The 23,810-nt window shown below is 29.6% G+C and overlaps 1 protein-coding gene across 1 annotated transcript; it reads left to right on the top strand.

Moving 5' to 3' along the window:
• Positions 1-1,478: 1,478 nt before the first annotated feature.
• On the top strand, positions 1,479-23,224 carry LOC139520343 (transcription factor LBX1-like). The gene is made up of 2 exons (XM_071312912.1): positions 1,479-4,441; positions 22,484-23,224. Exons 1-2 carry the CDS (start codon positions 4,027-4,029, stop codon positions 22,996-22,998), a joined length of 930 nt encoding a protein of 309 aa, XP_071169013.1. The 5' UTR covers positions 1,479-4,026; the 3' UTR covers positions 22,999-23,224.
• The last annotated feature ends 586 nt before the right edge of the window (positions 23,225-23,810 follow it).

Genomic DNA, 23,810 nt, shown 5'->3' on the forward strand with positions numbered 1-23,810 from the left:
AGGCCTTCAACACGAAAAAAAAAGTCCCTTATCTGTAAGTTTAAGAGTTTTAGACAGCCCCTATAGCACTGGTTTGATCGGAATTCTTAGCAAAATGGGTCGGTATAAGACCTTGTATGATGTGACACCACGAAATCGGGCCCCGTCGGCAAAAAAATGACATTCTGGTAAAAAGACAAATTAGTCCTCATTTGGAAAATAAACTTTATGTTTGTTATATTGTAGAACAAAACAACATATTATAAGTTTATAACGAATCAAGCTTGTAATATGGAAAAACAAAACAGCTTTTTGTCAAGTTACGAATCAACCTGGTTGGGCAACACATAACAAGTGGTCCTTGTATGATATCTTTCAAGTTCGAGGTAGTAATTCAAATAAATTTGTAAAATTCAGTCCTATTTTGAATGGCGCCAATGAAGATAGAACAGTGAGGTTGTAACTAAAAATATTTAAAAAAAAATATTCGGGAAAACTCACCACTTTGAGTCAGATTGTATAATTAAGCAGTAATACGTATGATTCTGCGTGTTCTAAACCTGTGTTTTCGTGGTTTTTTTAAATTTGAGAAAAATTGTCATCTACTTGAAAATCCGAAACTTATCTAAAAGGGAAAAAAATGAAAAATAGATGCAAGTTGAAAAGAAATAGTCCGAATTCCTGAGGAAAGGGGCGTGAAATACTTGGATATTTTTATTATCTGTTACACTATTGGTTTCTATTGAAACTATAGTTATTCAAAACAGAACGAAAAATGAAAAAATTTTAAAAAAAAACGTGAGGAAAATGGAAGTGTTCACATCTACAAATAATGAATAATTATTTTTCCTGTTTTTCAACCTCCATCATAAATGACTGATAAATTCCATTATTTAAAGAAATTAAAAAAACTTTTGCCATGTGCATTGTTAGTGATCACATATAGTAATTGACAATTGTATTTATTTGGATACTTATATCAATTTGTTTTAAATCAATGTTAGTAATTCTTTGAATTTGACCAAATAATAAAATAACATTGCTGATTTTTTTTTAATAAGATCTAGCGATCTATTCTAAATCGAACATTCGATAGAAAGCAAAATGAATATATAAGAAGATGTGGCATGACTGCCAATGAGACAATTCTCTACCAGAGACTAAATGACATATCAATTAACAACTATAGGTCATCGAATGGTCTTCAACAGTGAGCAAAACCCATATTGCATTGTCGAGAAAACTAAAAGTCTGATTTATGTACAAAACCGTGAAGCCTGTGTCAGTTCGTTTTTTGCAAACGCATACGATTCTGAACCCTGGAACGAATCCTTGTTCAGAAAATATAACATTGACCTTGTCAAGTTTGTCGCTTATGAAAAAAAAGGTTTCAATGAGCTGTAAGTAAACTTCTGAATTATCAGAACCCTGTGCCCAGAACATTTTATTCAAATTCAAAAATCTCAGAAAATATTTTGATTCCTACCTTCCGTAACTTCCGGTCCAATTATGGCGTCTTTTTGTATCACCACATGTTGACAAAAATGGCGTTCAAGAGACAAAAGAGTACGAAAAATGTAATTTTCATCATCTTCTAAATGTAATTGTTTTGTGTGATTTGTTCCTTTAGATGAATGTTCATTTTAAAATAATCTTATATCACGTGTGTGTGTGTGTGTAGAATATTGTATGCATAGATTAATTGCATGAGTTGCATTACAAGTGTGACAATTTGTGTAATTTGGGACTACTGAACTAAAAATATAATTTCTAGCTGCAATTTACCTTTTTTAACAGGAACAAGAACAATCTAAGTTTCATATTCATCTTTGCATCAAAATATTGTCGTGAGCACTTTCCGGATGCATTTGGTAAATATTTCTTTGTATAAAATATGCATATTGCGGTAAAAACCGTGTTTATTTATTTTGCACAAAAATGCAATAACTTTACTTTATTTTATTTGAAATTCTTATTAAACATGAACAAGCTGTTTGTTCTTGTTTAAAATGTAAGAATAAAAAAAAGTGAAAACTGTTTTTAATGCTGTTCTGTTTATTGTTTCGAAGCGTTTTCTTCATAGTTATTCATAGTTTTAAGTTTGGTTTATTTTTTTCCTCATTTCTCTTCAATATTTTGTGTATAATTTTGTGATGAAGATTAAAACAATAAATAACCTGTAAGTATTTGAAGATTTTTCAATGTTTGATAACAATCAGAAAATTACAAGTCTGGCCAGTTTATTAGTAACAAGAAGTAATATTTACGGTCAGAGAAAATTTGTAGATTCTCAAATAAATTATAGTTTAGTTTCTTTGAAGTATTTAAATATTTTCTTATTTTCATTGTTAATAATATTATCGTTGAGTATTTTATTGGTTAATAGTTTATTTTTACTATCAATGATAGCTACTAAATAATACAACACAAGAAAATGAAAAGGATTTATTTGGGTTCATTTTGACTGCTGAAATCCTAATATTTTAGTGGCCACCTTTATCATACAATTTTAACTCAATACCTACTAATTATGAAAAGTGAAAATTGTCCTTAAAAGCTTATATGTAAGATAAACTATCATAATTTGAAGTCAATGTCAAATTATGGAAAATTTATTAGGTTTATTTTACTTTCATTTTTTTCACTTTTTTAAGCACTTAAATATATTATTTGCAAAATGCTTATTAAGGGACACATTTCTAAGATGAAAAAGTAAGAAATATTTTAAAAAGTTTGTTGCTTTCTATTAATCATATTGCTGTTTTTTGCACGAGCTAATATTTCATTTATTCATCTAAGTTAACAATTTAGTTTGTTTAAAAATAAGCATATATAATTAATGTACTTACACGTATTACAAAAAAATGTTATAAATTAATATCAAATTTATGTAAGAACTTGTTTAATATATATAATTAAGTAATAAACTATTGAATTTGAATCTGCAACAATAATGTAAAAATATAAATGTATATGAAATAAAAATCAAAAGCGCGGCGGCTGGAAAGGAACGCTTTTGCGTAAACAAACAATCTGTCATGCGATAATATCAATTAAATATCAATATATTTTTTATATATTTTCTAATTATTTTCACAATAAAAGACGTGCATAATTATATGGCAATATATTTGTAAATTGACCAGAAACATCATAAAAAGAGGCAAATCATAAGAGAGCGATGCAGACTTTCAAAGGTTCGTTATTAGCATTTAATCACCATTTGAAATTTCATGACTGTCATTTGTGAGAAATAAGGGTTCCAATAATACTACACAATTGGCCAGTAATTAATTCTATAATCTTAAACACTAGCAATTGTTAAGCCTACACTAACAACAAACTTTGCTAATTTAATATCATCTTCAGATGCATGTCAACAAACAGCAGTCTTGATTACAAAGTGAATTGCACCATGGGAAGGCGGTAACAACACATTGGTTAGATCGAGTTGTTTTCTCCTCCTCTTTAGTAATAAAAATTTTCTGAAGTAGCCGTGTAATCCCATTATACTTGAAATCTTTTGTATCGTCCACTTATAAAATAATGGAATTTTTACTTCAACATGTGTCCGAAATTTGAATATGGATACTGAAATAATCATCGTTGACCACAGGTTACCAGAACATCCACTTGCAGCATTTTTCGAAGGTGCATTCCGTTATCATTAATAATTAGTTTGAATTAATATTTCGTTAACTATAATCATCATCATCGAATTTACCTCCGGCAATTAGTTTTCTATGATCGTCAGCGAAAGTTACATGATAGACAAAACGTTTCACGCCTGATGGTGGTTCTTTACCCAGAGGGTGTTTAGGTAATGCGCAGACGACACATTTATCAGTTAAAGTCCCCCGTCAGTCAATCACTTGGAAATCGGCCTCGACTTGAAGTTTTGTTTATGTACTGAAAAGTTGTATAGTTCTATTTTGATGTTTATTGCAAATTTATGGTTTTTTCTTCATGTCGTTAAGTCATAAGAGAAGAAAATTAAAATTATAACGGAGAGGTCGTTATTATTCACAAAATATTCAAAGTGTCCAAATGAAAATAATGTCTACTTCGAGTGGAGTAAGTGATTCTGAAGACAGTTGCAGAGACCAATATGAACCAATAAGGAAATTAGCAATGGTCCAAATTCATCCTCCGAGAAATCCAAACAAACCATTTACATCATTTTGTATAAAGGATATACTTTCATCAAACAATGTGTCTCATCATCAAAGAAACTTTCATTTTAATAATTGTGCAAATTCAAGAATTGTGCGCCCTTGGGACATTCGTTCAAGTTCTGGAAGAGATAGTGAACTTTCATCGGATGCTGAAGATGAAGAAATAAATGTTGATGATGACGAACCTGTCCACCAGATTAATAAATCGAATAAAGTGTCTCCTTTAGATGCACTAATGGAAATGGCAAACAAAACATTTGAAGGCTTAGAAACAGCGGAATCTGCAGGTATATAAGTACATATTTTTTGTTTTATTTACAAAATCATATACTATTTTCTGCTTCGATCTGTGAGTTTGGATGTTCCTCTGGTATCTTTCGCCCCTCTTTTTGAAGTCATTCGAAGAAAATAATAGCAACTCGTTATTTTTTTTAAATTTTACCTATTTTGTGTTTTTATTGAAAACTCTTTTAATATATATTTATTTCTATATTTTTGTTTTGAACGCATGTTTTACTTTTTAATATTTTATTTAACATTTGATAATTATTTTCAACGAGTTATATATGCCAAAAAATTATTTATTATAATTTCCGTAAATAAATAATGTGCGAAATTAATAAATTCGCTATTTGCAAGTGATACTGACTATTAACTGTGTATTTTATGACGGGAGATATTTTTTGTATTGAAAAATGTTTCATAAAAATATTACAATATGAATAAATGTTATGTTACAAAACCATATCGGATGCATAAATTTGCTTAAACAGAATACATTTTATTTGTATTGATAATTTTGCGGCAAAACTACCAAAGGAAAATAATTAATGTTCGAAAGTTTCAGAAATTTGTGTTATATAGTTAGATTTTAAAGATAAAACACCTTCCAATATTGTTACATTATTTATTTGTAACAATTGGTGTAATTTTGTTGATTTACAACAAGCGGTCCTTTTGATGTGAACTAAATAAAAGTGAAATTTGTCAGTCCATTAAATAAAGATGAGACAATAATGGTCAAGATAACACATAAAAACAGCCAGTGGTCATACAACAGTCAATTATTACCCGCTTGACCATAATAGAAAGTTCTTTTAACATCTTTATTCCATGAAGCAATTACTTAAATGATTAATTGAGAGAAGAGGGGAACATATTTTGAAGATGTAGATTTTTGTACTACCGTGTATGCTTAGCAAACGATGATCAGAGGCCGACCACATGTGCCTGCTGGTCAGTTGTATATTTCATGGTCATTAACTTTCGTGTAGCTTCTAGCCCATCACTAAATCATGACAAATTAGTATACTAAGTAGGTGCGAAAGAAAATAATGATATCTAAATAATGTTTGTTCCTAACTTTTGTCTTAGTAACATGTGAAAATGACCATTGGGAGGTAATGATTTTGACAGATAATCACTGCCAAACTGTAATTTAAGATCTCGATACATTTTTCACTTTTGATATGTCCCTCAGTACGAGTGCAACAGATACACACATTTCTACTTACATGTGTAGTTACTTAGTACAATTTCTTTTAATTAATTTTAACATATAAAAAATATTTATGATGAAAATAGGAATTGTAAATATACCCTGACTCTTATCACATGTTCCATCGTAAGCAAAGTAGGACCCAAACTGTAATCTTTTTATTTGTTTAATCATTTCAAATTTATCTAAAAATTGTTATTGACCTACTGTAAAATATTTCAAAATTCAAAAAAGAGTTAAATTGAAATTCTGATATATTTTTAAATAATATATGAATAAAAGTTTTCAAATTTGATTGGGAATAAGAGGATATAAACATTATGTTGGTCCTGGATTGACCAAACACATTTAGTGAAGTCTCTTTGGTTCAATAGCATTATTGTCAAAGTTTCAAAATGGTTCAACTTTGTGCCAAATAACATTAAAATAAAGTATGTAAAAATGTATAGCATTAAAATTCACATTATTTGTTATTATTTACGAGGTGTTTTTCTGTTTAATTTTGATATTTTAAGTTGTCATATCATTTCTCCTACTTATGAAAGATTTTTTACGACAGGTTAGGTCCTGATTAAGATCGCTTTCATTTAATTTTAAAAACGCCATCACATATTAAATATGATATATGTTCCACAGATAATAATTATGAAATTTTTAGTAGTCGTGGGCGATCTATAAATTTATACACATATACGATGGCACATTTTGGTTTGTATTCAAATATGCATATTTTATTGAAACCTTTGTAATGATTTATATCTGTTTTGTATCAATTTTACATCATCGTTCATTTCGAAATTTTCTGTAAAAAAATCCTTTAGTTTGGTAGAAAATGTAAACATTCACTTTTACATTAATTATCATAAATTTATGTACATATAAATGTATTTTTGTGGAATTTTTCACGTCGAAATTTATGAATACGTCAGGAAATATAAATGTTTTAAAACACATTCATGACTCTGTGCAATTTATTCGTCACAAAATCATTTAGAAGAGTGATTAATTAAATATCCATGTATCACAAAATGTTTCTTGTCATATAAAGTCAATCAAATGATATATCATAATCTCCAAAAATTGTGTCAAAAATTGTTAACCGCTTTATTATATTTAATATTTTTTGTACTTTCGATATATCTTTATAAATGCAGTCAAATTCGAAGCAATCATGAAGGCAAAGTTGAACGTCGTATATCCTGAAAAACAACAAACCTCGCTTAAAGAGCATTTAAATACACAATATATACTTATTTAACATATATATGTATGTATTTATATGATAATAATTTGTATACATTTCATAAATTTCGCTCTTTATTAAAAATATAAACTCTTTAAAAAACATTAAAGACGAAATCAGAATTAATGTTTGTCCTCATTATTTTACAATATAATTTTTATTATTTCATAAACAATTCCTTCAGCCTAGCTTAGCGTATTAGATTTGGTGATATGACGAATAGTTCACATTAAAGTAACCACAGAAGATCAGCGAGTTTATTTGAAGTATTTCTCGTGATAAAATGTGTTGTAACAATCCTATATGATACAGTTGCACCTGATGTCCCTGAACATTTTACAAAATTCCTAACCAGGATAACTCAGTTCTGGTTTCTTACAGTTCGCTGTCCGACGGGCCGGGGAGAGGGATGGGCTACATTATACGGCGAGTGAGAGAGTCGATCATGGGGGAGGGTCTGAATTATTTGCGTTCCCGAAATCCAAGTCTGCTTCTTTAATTCATGATCAACGCTCCCTCGAAATGTATAGACGAAACTTGGATAACAATCAATGTTTCATGACAGGGCTCTTGTTAATGACCAAACACTAAATTTATATATTATATACACATATTGCGACAACATAATACATGGTCGTAAACTTCTTAATAAACTTGAAAAAGTCACTGTAGTTTAAAGCTTCTGTATGGCAAATGTAAACAAATTATCGTGGACAAGCATCTGTTTTTCTTTTAAGATAGAGATGTCCCATTTTTGTAGATATTTTTCTTTTTAGACAAAGAGTAGATAGGAATCATAAAGAACCATTTTTAAATTCAAATAAGCAAAGTTAAGAAAGGAATCGTTTAGAAATAAGGAAACATAATCACATGAAAATTCCTTTAAAATACTTGTGGCCATGTTCTACTTACTCATAACATCTCCATATGACAATTTAGTACCATTTCAAATTCTCCTTCTGCAAAGAGGGATCTTAATAGCAAAACCGTAACCTTTTTCAAAGTGTGAAGTTTTTAACAGATAAAATGGAGTTTATGTATAATCTATATCTCATACCAATTTCATAATTATTGAACTGAAATATGATCTCTGCTTGTAATCAACGAATCAATGCATTCAAAATTATACAAGATAATTGATTAAGATGCCCATAATTGCAGCTTCTTGAAAATTAACCTCGTTTAAGAGGATGTTTTGATATTTTTCCATTTTATATTTAAAGATGTTACGTAACATTCTATACAATGCATGTATATCATGCATATTTGAAATGGTACTAAATTCTAGTATGAAAATGAAATAAAATAGAATTATATCATTTGGTTTCAATGGTTTTTTTTCCAAAATTAAACTGAAATGAAAAAAATCAAAAATATACGAAAAAAAACCTTAATAATAGTAAAAGCATCTGTTTGAAAATACAAACTCCACAATACCTGGACACAGATGGCTTTGCTATTCAAACATTTCTCTTTTGAGGTCAACCACATGTTTTGGAATTTTGTACAGTATTTTGTACTTTAGATAAACGAATTGTGATTATGATAATTTATCAAATTTATGCTTTGAATTATGAATTATATTAAATGCCTGTATATTTTAATAAAATTCAGTTTAGCCGGTACAAACCGTATGAATATGTAATAACTACAATAAATTACATTGGCGGGTTACAATGTCCAATTATAGCCTAATAAATTACATAGCATTACTTTCCATTACGAGTGTATTTTGAGTCCAAAACATGTAAAAAATGTAATATTTTTATTTTCTTTTGAAAATATGGCGTATAAAATTGAATGACTACTACGGACATTGTTTCATGCCTTTACGTTTTCTCCAATTTTGTTTCTTAAATCCATTATGTACACCTGTCCCGTTTATTATTTCCAAATAAATCTTGAAAATTTCAACAGTAGAATAAATTGCTTTTATTTATGTAATAACTGAAGATGCAGATGCAGGCATACCTATATGTCAGTGCTCAAACGACGTGACAGTGTCAAAAATATCCCTTCAAAAATGCCCATTAACGTTGCATTATTGGTAAAAATATACCATTTAGGTAATAATTATTGAATGTCAATTTATAACATAAAAGAACAATTGTGTATTTAAGTACTTGCTGCACTTAACAACTCGAAGCACAACTCGAACATATAAGTATATATAGTCAAATTTCATTAAGAATTACAATCTCAAAGACCGCATGTGACAGTTTTACGACAAATGTTATTTTACAAGAAAGAGACAATATACAGATTTTACAAGAAAGAGACAATATACAGAAAGAGAAAGGGTCGAAAATTCTGAAATTTTGTAATATCAATATTGTATTTTGTTATATCTAGAAATAAATTTTGCAACAGGTCACATATTGAGGCCTTCTTGTATCTAAAGACAACAAATTAAACAGTTTTATGCATTGCCACATGTAGATTAAAAATAAAATCAGTCTCTTGTTAAATTGTTTAAATGTTACAAAATAGTTTTTAAGGGTTTTATGCAACAATTTGATTGACAAATACGCAATTTCAAATTGGATAAAACCCATTTACGACAATTATCTATTCTACTTTAATATTTTGTTTTGAATATATTGTTTTGAAGTCCATTTTGAATTCTCATGCATTTTTCTTTTTTTTCTTCTTTAGAAAACATGTTCTTATTACTTAAAAAAGACATACCAAACCTCCGTCATTTGCAAAGGTCCAGAGACGTTTTGATCTATATAATGAAAAGTATATCAAAAGCTTCTGCATCGTCCTTTTTGTCTTTGTTTATTTTAATATAATGAATGACACAGATGTATCTTTCATTCTTTTTGTTTATTGAAATTCTGTAAAAATATATATTAATCATTGCGCTAGGTCAGGTCATCCTTAACTGTGCATGACGTTGCTTTTTACGAAACTCTATACCTAAGCATAGCCATGCACAAAAATTCAAATGGAAAAGTATATATCAGTTGGTTAATTACTTTAAGCTTGTCTTCAGTAATTTCGAGATTTTTTTTTATAGAGTTAAGTGATTTTTATTGTACAGTTTTCTGTATGTAATTCCACTAATCGAGGTTTAAAGGGGAAAGGGTTAACTCTGTCAAATGTTAATACGTCTTTTCCATGCCATGAACTTCGTCAGTGTTTGTCTTTAATTGGTCCTTTCTTCTTTTACGTAAAGAGAATGGTGTTGATGACATATCTTTGATACTTTATGTTAAATTAAGTCATAAATCGATTAAGAACTCGAATTTTTGGAAACGTGCTATATACGTAATGTCTTATTGTCAGCCTGCACGTTGTCTTCTATATATATACTTGTAAGTGTTTTGTGAATTTCGTGTCATTGCGGCTACTTTCTCGATTACTAACTTTTAATCATATGAAAAATTTGCATGGCATCTTTCTTTTTTGTATCTTTTTCTCTCACTCTTATACGCAGTAAAATATACCTGCTTTACGTGTTGCAATAGAGCTTTGTCTGATCTAAGCGATCGAGTTAATTAACCAGGGAAAATTCATTCATGTCTTATTTCTAAACCATCCCTCAGTTTTCATCACCAACCTTTTTACGTAGTTCCAAGATTGTCTATTACTATATACTTTGTATTCGGTAATTATAATTAAATCGTATCGTCTCTTTTTTGTTTTTGTTATAAGTATCATCATCTTTGCGAACGGTATCGGCTGAAGCATTCCCAAGACATCGCGATATGCCAATTTAAGTGCATGGTTGAATGAGGAGCGGCGTCTCTTTTCTTATAGATTTTCTGTATATAATATCATTTTCCATATTCATTCATCCCCTTTTCAACAATTTCTTGTTATTTGGTTTTTAAATAGCAACATTAATTCAGTTGATCAATCCGTATTCTGTTAGCGTATAACTTGACTTTATTATATATAGAAATAGGCTTGTGTGGATATTTAAAGCAGAAATTACAGACTTGTTTTGTCACTTATCATTTGATTTGAAAATAATATAAATGACCAATTGTTCTGATTGAATTAGGAAATGGTTGAAATGTAACTGCACACAAATTTTACCAAGAAATTGTCTTCTAATAAGAATAATGCCACTTTTTAAGAGGCAACTTATTGATTTTGGAACTAGAATATAATTATAACAGTAACTTATAAAATTCCTAAGTTCAGCTGGTTATTTTAACCTCATATTTATATTTTATATGTTCTTTGGAAAAAATTGGAAATACAATACAGACACTTTTTTTTAATTGTATGTCTTTTCGAAGAACAAGTTTCCTGCTCCTATAGATATGCTGTTACAGTATATATCAACAGCAATTTACCCAAAACATGCGGACATATTTTAATTGTAAATGCCAATATAAACTTGAAGAAATGAAACTTTTAAAATAAAGCTTTATATTTTAATAAATTTCAAGTCCTCATTTAGTTTTAAAATATAGGTATAATTATAATTGAACATTATATGTACCCTTTGACTGATAAAAAATATCTGATATACATGATTAATTCAGTTTGGCAATGAAAAAAAATACAATTTTTAGTGGAGGGAGGGGTATTCGTGGGTTTTATGTTTTGGCATACGAGTGTTGAAGAGATTATATAGGAATATGTCAGAATGTCCGAAACAATAGCACACAAAGCAAGCCTAACAACATAGGAATATGTCAGAATCTCTGAAACAATAGCACACAAAGCAAGCCTAACAACATAGAAATATGTCAGAATCTCCAAAACAATAGCACACAAAGCAAGCCTAACAACATAGGAATATGTCAGAATCTCCGAAACAATAGCACACAAAGCAAGCCTATAACAACATTTATCTGTGTAAATTTAATTACACATTGGCATAATTTTAAATTGTGCATTGTTTGGTGATGTTTTTGTGAAACCGTTAACTGACAAACAGATGGGTGTTCAAGTTATGCCCCTTTTCTATTTTGAAAAAAAAATGATCATGAATAATACGAATCATGTCTGTAATTGCAACATGCTTTGCAGAATTTACAATTAAACGCTGTCAGATCATATAGCAATATGTGCATGTGGTCATGCCCTTTGAACCTACAACACAGTCATCATTTAAAATAAGACTGAGTGACAATGTTCAAAGAGCCTGCTACATACTTAAATAGATTTTCATGGAAGTTGACATGTTTCCATTCTCTATTTAGTTTAATATTGAAGACGACTTGTGCATGTTGTTTGGGATTTTCTCAATGGCCTATTTTGTATAAAAAAAAATCAAAATATCTTTGAGAAAACTTGTATAAATGTTAGATTCTTTTAGACTTACGTATTTTTTATTTTGTTAGTTTCTTGCTCGGAGTTATATTGCCCATGATCCCGTTTCATCATTCACTCCTTTCCGGTCAATAAGTGAGAAAATACTGATCTCCCAGATGAATTGAAAAGGGGGAGTCCATTGAAACTGACAGAATTAAACGTGAGACTTTAACAACAAACGTCACGAATGGAAAACAACCAAATCTCACTGACTTGGTACAGGCCACATGTTTTCGAAGCATATGGTGTGGTTAAACTTGTTTTTTCTTTCTTATTTAGCTAGCTAAACATACCACTTGTAATGTCAGGGAGTTATCAAATAAAATTCCCCGCAAGCAAGGCATTAGTTGTTAGTACGGATTTTTCAGTTTTCCTCTGAAGTTATGGCTTTGGTATTTGTATATAGATTTATGAATATCACACACGGAACTTTCACATTAGCAAATGCGGAAAGGAATGCCTTTGCAAAAGAGTACTCATATTTTATATTTTTTGGTGCAGTTTATCATTAATATAATTATGACTATAATAGTTATAAGAGACTGTAAACTCATTTTGTTATGAAATAAAAGTCTTTTTTGTAAGATTGATTATGCGCACATACAAATCCTACCTCGTTAGAAAGACATGAAATTTGGAAAACATATTACACGTCTAACTCAAAACGTTCCACGCAAGATACAAATATCTTTTCAACACAAACGGTAAAATCAAAGGTGTCAGTCAACGTATCTTTCTGGTAACGAGCGTGGAATATTATGATGTATATTTCTTCAGCTAACATATTATCGCACAAACCACGCTTCATTTGAAGTAGATTAGATAAACTGTAGTAGTTTCCCATATCTTTTCAGTTCCAACAACCTAATGCAAACGGTACTTGATTTATGCTTTGTGCACGGTTGTTTTCCAATAATACAATAGGTTGTCCACATTGTCATAAAAGTGCACATTGTTAGGAGAACTTATGTTGAAATCAATTAAAGCACAACAAGGTGACCTCCATAAATGGGTTCGTTCTGCAAAATGCCGTGGATATGCATTTCAATTTAAAAAAAAAACAAGTCCTTACCGGTATGCCCCTTATTCGTTCAATTGTCATAGTTTTGAATACATATTTTACTTGCAGTGATTTTTGCAGTATACTTTGTAATATTTTGTTTTATAGAATTGGAACGGTTAATGTAATTAATAAATACATGATATATAGTATACAATTTTCACGTGGATGGTAATCTATATACTTTATTTGACTTTTCTTAGTTTTATTTATATTGGTAGATTTTTAAAAGAATATGCGATGTTTGATCAAAGAATTTTCATTCTAGCATTTAATGATTTACCCATTTAGATACAGTTGTTTAGATATTGGGAAGAACACTGCAAGATATTACCATAACTTATTTGTAACAGACATTAGAAACGTTTTGAAAAGTTTGTTGTATCGGCATATCTATCACTGTACTCTAATTTATGCTTTTGAATGTTCCTGAGTTACAATTTTCCCTCGGATAGACTGCATGTTGTTTTTTTAATCTGCTTCAATTTTAACTCTAATAAATAGAATTAAGTTTCTAAAGTTTGGACGTGTGACTCCATACAGTTAATATAAATCTATATGTTAGTCAGTTCGTTCGTCTGATATTTTTAAATATTATGATACATTTGTAATGTACATAAAAGAAAATGTGGGAAAACAGCATGGGACGAACTTCAAGATATATATAAAGTAAGAAAATATAAAATTCATATACTTGTTCGTGATGTGTTAAAAAAAAATTGGTACCAACTGAATTATCTCTTACACATAAAATTACATATATTTCGTAAATATCAAACTTCAAACTTTTGGCTACTTTTTGTTTGAAACATAAAACTTACACTTTTATCACGCCGAAATGTCTGCTTGACTGCTTTTGTTTCAAACATCGCTTTAAGAATTTTATTTCAAACCATAAGACATTTAAAAGATTGTTAAATAACAATTTGGTCTCTAGAACTTATATTTGTGTTTGCTATTAATGTCATTTTTGAGGTGATAGAAATCTGTTGTTATTTTATAGCGTCTTTATTCGTCTCGAAAACAATATGCTATCGTCTAAGCATTGAAATCTTTCTTTTTTCAAAGCGATATAGTAAAGCTCTTTAATTTATGATCCGTGTTGTCTATGATAACTAAAATGTATCATTAACTTGTTTATAAGTGTAGATTAAACAATAAAATGCGTAAACTACTGCAGAGAGAGTGACTTTCACACTGAATATACCGTTATATCTATACTCTCGTCTGAAATTGTATCCAACATTTTTTTTCATTTCAAAAAATCATTTATCTTTCGAATTAAAATGCAATTTTAGATAAAAACGTGCGAAACAACAGAACCTAAGAAAACCATGATGACTTGTGGCTCTCTGTCGTCTGCTGTGTAAACATAGTATTTCGCTTGTTCTGTTTTTAAACGCTATTCGGCTTGATTCAACTTTCTTTCTTTATTTTTGCATTTTTTCTTGATAGTTCTTTTGATGTTTGATGTTGTACTTTTGTACACATTACTGCTAAAGATTCCATCAAATAGCTCAAACATCATACAGCACATCTGACGTTTTGAAATTTATCGACATATAATGGAAATATTTTTCATCTTTTTTCGATGATTGGTGTCCATTGGGAATTATATCACTTCATAATTTACTCTCTTACTAGTTTTGATCACCCAGGCAGGAACGAGTCTCGTGGAGTGCATACAAAAAGGCGCAAATCTGAACGCGTTTAAGCGAATGTAAAAGTCATCATCGAAACTGCGGAAAATTACATCCCACTGTTTCTTTGAAGTTGATACTTATTTTGTTGTTTGGCTGTTTCTTTTTCATTTTCTGAACGTAATTAACCCCCTGAAACCGACATACGATCGTTTAAAAGCATAAATGCTATGCAACCTTTCATTATTATAAATATATTAGTATTTATTAGGGTTAACTTTTCAATGTTCGATTGTATGAAGAGTGTTACGCCATGGCATATTTTCACCACTGCATTGTGTAATGAGCTTTCACCGAAGACAGATAGTCACGTCCGAAAAGGAACTCGTCGCATACCAAAAAAATATACATAGACGCCTTCCATCTTTTCCAATCAACATTCAGTGTTGATGCGATGATTCCGTGACGTATAAGTTCTCACTTAAGTCTTAAATGAAACGTTATAAGAGATTGTTCTGAATAAACCTATTTATTTCTACAACTATCGTCCTAAAAATGCATGAAATATTTGCCGCTAGATGTTAAGCAACCAACAATTTATCTTCTACAAACGGGAACAAAACAAAATGATGACTGGTCTATGCATGAAAGAAATATTTATTTATTAAATTTTGGTCAAGTTTTGAACAGAATTTAGGTTAAATATTTTCGAAAAATAGTTTGGGACTTTTGTAGTTTCACTGCACAATTTTGTAATAAAAAGTGGTATTTCACATTCATTTTCGTTTTGGTATATTTATTATATTAAAGCAAACAGATGTGAAAATAATCTAATTTTTTAAAACTTTGTTCGGCTAAATAAAGATTTAAAACATGGCCATTAACTTCTTTCTTTCATTTTCTTTTTCTTTCCTGTATTTAAATTAACTAAATACAGTCTAACGACTTTTATTCCACAAGATCGAGCTTTGGTACACTGTGCATGATGCCACTGTATTAAGTATACTTGAAGATCAGACCTCAATACCAGCAGATCTAGTAATTTAAGTTTGCGATGATTCATTTTAATGTATGTTCTATAATGTACCTTTTGGACATCCACTGATTGAGTTTAAAAAAGAGGGAGGAGGTGAGGGGGTATCCAGTCAAAAACCCATGCAATCACGGTTGAAAGTGTCTGTCAAAAATGAATACAACGCCAGTTATTTTCTCAATTTATATTGATTTTGGGTTTTGTCCTCTAAAAGATTGTATATTGATGCCAAATAAAACAGCAAAATGGCACGTAATAGGAATAATAAAAATAAAAAGCCTTATGCACAAGCATGCACGAATTTAATCAATATACTATATAAAACAAGTACATCAATTGAAAAATATCAAATCAAATATCTTAAAGGACAAATCGCATATAAAATATGGTATATAAAAATGCGTACTCATAATTCAGGTGCACAACATATACTTTATAAACACGAGAATATACATTTCGGCACATTACAAAAAACGGTCTTTATTTATAGAAAACATGCCAGTTGATGAAAAGGAACAATAAAACCATAGTTTAATTTAGTAGATGTCACGAAAATGTTACTAAATTACTTTTCTTCCTTCTTTCTGGTTATAAATTTACATGATTCCTAGCGAGGTTTGCTTTTAAATGCTTTCTTGAAAATGGATTATAAAAAAATCATAGTAAAATCTGTGCTTGAAATAGGAGTGCTTGTTGCCCAGCACGTCCTCAGTCGTCAAAATGCATTCTGTCTGCGAAATTATGATAAATGTTTCTTGCAGTAATCAACCTTGTCAGTTTCTGAACAAGATATTCATTTCCTTTCATTTCTCTTGTTAGTATGTCATCAATTTAAAACAATTAGTTCGTCATGTTTCTTCGGTCAAAACTAGACAAAGGAAGAGGAAAAAGATAAATGCATACGGTTTGGAAGATTTTTTTCATTCCAGTTGTAGATCTTATGATTTTCTGTATGCGAATTTTAATATCAGAACACAATTCTAGGGAGGAGTGAACTATTGGATGACGATTGTGCATTACGGAATGATGTTAAGATATTTCCTAGTCCGGGGTAGAGTTATAAAAATGTTCCTGATTTTATTCATATTCTCACCTGATCTTATGATGTCTAAAATTCATGTTTATAAATACAATAGAAAACATCAAAAAGGAAAAGGAGAGAAGACATGTATAGAATTATTACTGTTATCTTAATCACAAATGGATTTTATAACGATTTCCAATTTTAGAAATATTAGAATACATGTACTTAGACATATAAACTTTAGATTTTCATCATACTCGCCAAAGATATTTCTAGAAAGGGAATGTGTTTTTTACAAAAAAAAAATTAGAAATATTATAGAAATACTAATTTTTTTTATGTGGTCTCGAAGAGGGCTATAATGCTAAATTAAAAACTAATTTTACACTGCGTTTGAAATTTTAATAAAAAATATTTTTCTTTATTTTATACTGTACTTTTGTCTAGGTCGCAACAGGCTCGTTCGTCTTTTCATGAAGATAATATTGTTTTACTTTACTGCTTTATAATTATGCGAGTGGTAATGTCGTTAAAACAATGAGCAAGTTATTCATTTTGAAAAATCACCACTTGCGTCTCGTAAATAACCAACAAAGAGCCATTAGTTGCATAAATATCCTATGGTTCATGCTCATTAGCAAATATATTAACCTTCTCTCAGTAGGCCTTGAAATAATAGACAGCTTAATTTGTGGTCAAGTTATGTGGTCATCGTGGTCATTAGGCTGATGAGAGATATGGTCATTAGTAGTGTGTTTGACACGACTAAATGCCTATTTGTGATGTAATTCACACTCATTTATCACCTAGGTTAAGACGTCAAATCTTGAACCTGACGGAAAGTCACAAATGTTTGAAGTCTTTATTTTGTTTAGTTATATATATTGTTTCTGTAGAAGCAGGTAGCAGTTATGGCTCAGCAAATTAGATTTCAACAGCTATATATCAATTTTAAAGTTGGAAAAGGAATTGACTTTGTTTTTTTTAAGGAAGTTAACATATTAATACCTCCTGCTGTAACTTAGACATTGCACAAACATTTTGGCTAAACAAAACTTTTAAAATAGAGTGAAAATTATAAAGGTAACGACCGAAAGAAGAGAGAAATGGTAGTCTACGAAACATGTATCAATGTAGTGCGCAACAACTTTTCTTTAAAAAGAACAACAAAAAATGGTTGCATAAGTACATCAAGTATATTTCAGTATTTTTTTCTAACTATTACGAGATTATAGCAGTTTAAAAGTAATTGTGTATGTGTTTCTATTTTTATGCCTCACCTACCATAGCTTTATTTACCCAATTTACGGTCCATTGAACATTCTTGTTTCTTTCTATATTTCAATTTTCCTCTTTTCCTCTTTTCCTTTTTTTATTCATTTTGTCATAGGACGTGGAGTAAAGAAAAGCAGTAGTCTACGAAGCATTATATAAAGAAACCAGTAGATAATAGGCAGTTCGAATTTTGTTATTTTTGTCACACAGACTAATGATTACACTTAAGTGTTCTTGACAGAACTATAACTTTTATCTTTTTTAAATAAGAAAGCAGATATGAAATTTTGTCGGTACCTTATTACATAAATTGGATTGTTTTTCCATCAAATAAAACTTGCTTGTTTGATTTGGTTTCTAGATATTAGTATTACCATTACCTTGCAATTATATTGTAATTTAATGGTAAGATGTATCATAATATATTATCCCAATCACGCTGAATGCATTCATCTATTGGGTATAAGAAAAAGAAAAATTGTCAAGTTGGATGTCTTTGATTCCGAAGAGTAGATGGCGCTACATAATTTACCGAGATTTTAACTAAGTACACCTACTATTGACCTTTCTATCAAATGTTTGACGGGATCGTTCGTCACTTATCATAACGATATAAATTTCATTTGTCCCTTGATGATAATTTTCAGATACCTATCTTGTTACATGCCAGTTACATGTCATAAGTTTTCAAGTTAATTAGTCCATCTAATGACAGTTTATTCTTGCTTAAAAGTTTCCAATTGCTGGAATCAAACTGAACTGTCGCGATTGAGTAAAACGTTTGGAAAAACTTTGTGAAAACAACCATGTTGAAATGTAAGAAATAAAATACTATTGGATTGTATGTATCTGGCTGCATTGCTTTGCTGTTTTTGTTTTTTTCTTTCTTGTGTTTCCCACTTTCTTTAAACAACAAATATTTATGCGATATTTTTAAAACCTTACAGACAAGTTTGGCGCTATCAAAAGCATCTTTTTGATTTGCAAAACATAGCTCTCCGTAATAATTGTTATAAATTAACAAGTTAGATGTTATACTTGTTGTTTCATTATCTAATGTGTTACAGAAGCTTATATGATACTTTGTCCTAAATTTATTGGCCGTTTTCCTTTCTACTAATTGTTCAGGTCAAGCCGGACATAAGAATAGATAACATACAGTAATAAGATTTGACGAGATATGATCGTTTTCTACTAGCCAAAGGTGATAAAAGTCACACACAAAAACATAATCGGACACATCAAAAGTTGTCATCTGACAAAGATCACATTTCAGTTGACCTACAGTCATACCAAGTGATAGAGAAACCTGTTTAGTACGCGGTGGGAGTTAGGTGGGAGTTTTCCTTTTAGGTTATATTCCTGTGTAGTATATATATATAAAATAGTTTTTAGCATATCTCAATTTATTTAAATATTTCAAAGAGTGAATTTTTATAGAATGGTTTCCTATTCGCATACACAGACAACTTTAAATTTGATCTTCTAAACTGGTTGAAGCAACTGGCTAAAATTAACTTTGTTAATGAATGATGTAAATTTTTGATACTCTAGTTAGGGTTTCAAAACTTTAAATTATTGCTTAAATTAACATTAAAAACAATAATATAACCATAGATGTAATACCCAACCAAGTATTCTGTATCCATCAGTTTATTTTTAATTTCATAGTATATCATTAAATGATTTTTATTTACATATTTCTGAATAGTTGTCTCATTTGGCATCATACCCTATCCTAATATTTTATACTAAATAGGAAAATTAATTTCGAGCGTAAATTAGCTTTATTTCATGCTCAATTTGTTTACGATTTTTGTCATCGACTTGTTAACAATGCTCCTGCATTTTTCTGTAGCACAAAATATGTTTTTCGCTTGATATTCTGACTTCTTCTTTCATTTGGAAAATTGAAGTTTGTTTTTTATTGCTTAAGTTTGAATCAATAACAATTTCTATGCCCTCAGGAAAAATGTAATACATTCAATTTGATCAGATAGAATCGTTTGTTAAACTTGTAAATGCGACACATCGGTCAAATTAAGCTGTTAAGGAATGCTTTGAAGCTTATTCACAGAAAGTATGATAAATTAACTGATCAATTAAGATAATTTATTTATCTTTCTTAGATGTACATACACAGGTGGGACGGACTATTACTATCAATAATCTTCCAATACTTACGTAAACATTGTGACATGTTGAATGTGATGGGTCGTTTACCGGGCTTTTACTTTTTAAAAGGGAAAAGATACAAAAGGGACAACCAAAAACCATTAGTCAAAGAAATAAAAAGCGGACAACGTCATTACCAAAAAGATAAAAATGAAACGACTAAAAGACAAACATTATGACTATTTATTTAGAGATAAATTTAACAAATACTTTTTTGATAAATTCTATATAGAAATAATAAAAATTTTAAAAACAAAACGATGAAAAATTACAAGTAATAAGTAAAAATAAAAGTATAACCTACTGTTATTTCGAGTGTGAAGTTTAATTTCTTATATTTAAAGTGGATTTAGTTTGATTCCATTAACAAAACGTTCCTTATTCTCAAAATTGTAAAACAATATTCCGATTTTGAAATTTTAAACATATCTTTAAAACTTAATTTAATAGTTTGACTTATGGATTCTTCTATACTTCATTCATTTCTTTAAGTTGATTAATTTTAATTTTTACAAAAATTAATGAAAATACATTATCTTATTTTTTTTATTAAGGTATTCACAAATTTAAAAACATCCATAAGCAAAAAATAAGCAAGTTCAACATTTTTTATAGTTGACAATTTATTACATATTTGTTTAATAATTCCTATGTTAACCTGGTCATGGATTATAATTAATAACTTCTGACGTTTATCAAGTTAATTAATGCAACCACAAAAGTTAAGCGTTATGATATATTATGTACATGTTCTTTTAAAATGACAAACTTTTTATATTTATCAATTAATAAAATATGTATCTTAGATACTTTAATAGTTATGATTTACTTTAGAATGTGTTCTTTTGACAAGACGTGATTCATAAATATGTCAAAATTTATTATATAAGTTACAATTTTAATCAATGGAAAAAATAATTTGAACTAAATTTACAAATGAATTTAATCGGTGAAATTGTACGACGAAGAAAAATAGTAACCGAGTTTAATTTGAGTTAATTCCCTTGTGTTATTTTATTTAAGAAATTTTAACCTAACGTTGAAATGACTATATAACATGAAATTCTTTTTTAATGCTGATATGGTTTTCATATTCAAATGAATTTATTTCTTTGAAGAGACGAAAGACAGCAAAGTTCAAATTCTGTAAATTAAGATATTCAAAGATTTCATGATGCCATTCAATTATGATATCCACTTTTCATACAAGGAAACAAAAGTCATTATTGTCATAACCTTGTACAGTTGTATTCAAATAAGCTTTTACATTAGAATATAAGATTTTTCTAATGTGACAGATATGAGCCTTTAAGTTAATTGTACTGGTATGAACTTCAATGCAACTGTCTACGAGAAGTAGTTAATGTTTCAACGTTAGCTAGTTGTGACATTTTCACAACCAGTTTGTCCTAATATGACATTAAGTCTAATATATCTTTTTCTGGTTGGTTACCTCTTGTTAATGTTTTTGGTAGTTGGACAAAGGGAATAACTGCTTATATGATGTGACAGGGAAACACATATAAATATAACATGGTTTAATTATGAAAATACAAACATAATACCACACATGAACCAGAACTCACTTTTGTTTTTAATATTTCAAAAAATGTTAACGATCTTGTCAAACTTAATAGCTTTAACAAACAAAGTACATTAAATTAAGTTGCATCAAGTACACAGTAACCAAGGTTTTAAAACAATTAGCAGATGGTTTATGTTTACTTGACCTTCACTTTACAAACAGTTCAGACGACGCGACGTCAATCTGCTCTGCTGCTTCCGTCGTTCTTGTCCGTGTGCAATAAAGTGTTAACTAAATAGTTTAGGGGCAACCTAGCTGTTTGAAATGAAACACATATACTTAAATGGAGCATTTGGTCTTAATAGACATAAAAAAGAAGAATACATCCCGAAATGTTATTATGTATATAGCAAACATGAAGCTAAAAAATCATATATCTATCAGTTATTTGAAAATAAATCATAACTTCAAAATGTACTTAAATCTTTAGAAAGAAATAGCATGCATCGCCGATAAACTTTAAATTTTCAAATTTATATAGCTTATTACTATAAATGTTTTTCTTTCTCTATTTGACAGAAACAAAAAGAAGAGAACAGGCTGCTTTATTTGGTAAACATCAGCCTCCAAAGAAAAGAAGAAAATCAAGAACCGCATTTACAAATCAACAAATTTATGAACTAGAAAAAAGATTTCTGTATCAAAAATATTTGACTCCTGCAGACAGGGATGAAATAGCTCAAACTCTGGGTCTAACCAACGCACAAGTGATAACTTGGTTTCAAAATAGAAGAGCAAAACTCAAAAGAGACCTCGAAGAACTAAAAAATGACGTTACAGCCGCTAATTCCGCCGGGGAAGAAACTGTGAAAGCTCTTCTTAATAGTGACGATGAATCACGTGACAGTTCATGGAGCCATTCTCCTCCTAAAGTTAAAAAGACATGTGTATCTGAAACACACGAGAATGACAGACCTTTCTCAGATATAAAAGAATCTTCTTCAGGAAATTCAAAAACGATATTCGAAAAACCAGACAAACAATCGGAAGGGGATGATTCCTCAGAAAACGAGTCAGATGATAATTTTTCGTAGTGTCTGCTTATTTATTATTTGGATGTTTGTATTGTATTTTGCATATCATCATTATATATTGTGACTTCATGATAAATAGTCCCCCATTTTATGTGAAAATAGACAAAGTACTTAGACAAGAGGGTGTGAGTGATGAATCTAATGAAATCCAGAACACGCGTTTATCAGAATATATCATTCTAATGTCTTGCATATACACGTTGAAATAAAAGAACTCGCAATTTTATGTGGCATTTAATATGATTATTCATTTCATTTTATGCATTCAGCTATAAACCTTTAGTTTATTTTATGATTGAAATCGACAAAATCAACAATTACATAAACTCGTTTACTTTTTTTTTTGTATTTGTTTGATTAAAAGACAGCCATAGAAAAACTCATCAGAGATCGAAAAATAATTTGAAAAGTCAAATAAATTACGAAGTGAGAGCATTGAGAACCAACAAGTTCGAAAGGTTTTGTCAAATACAGCTATTTCGAAAAATACAAAGTTGTGTAAACAGCTAATTTATAATTGTGAGCATATCATCGAATAAACGAACGTTGTCTTTGGCAATGGATTAATTTACCTAGCTCAACTAAACACTTTCTCATCAATTCCTCAGCTAGATTTGGTAAACATTTCAAGAACTATTGGTTTTTAATGCTTGTCAACTTTGTTATTGACATTGCCTTTCGACTGTTCAAAATGAAGAAGCACTGATAAGTCTTTTGTAGACAAAACGATGCTGTCGCGCTTAATTATGAGCTTGGTTTCTAGGAGAGGTGTGGCGTTTATTCGTCTATACTAACACTGAGTAAAACGCCTG

The sequence above is a fragment of the Mytilus edulis genome, chromosome 4, assembly GCF_963676685.1.
Source record: "Mytilus edulis chromosome 4, xbMytEdul2.2, whole genome shotgun sequence".
Classification (NCBI taxonomy): domain Eukaryota; kingdom Metazoa; phylum Mollusca; class Bivalvia; order Mytilida; family Mytilidae; genus Mytilus; species Mytilus edulis.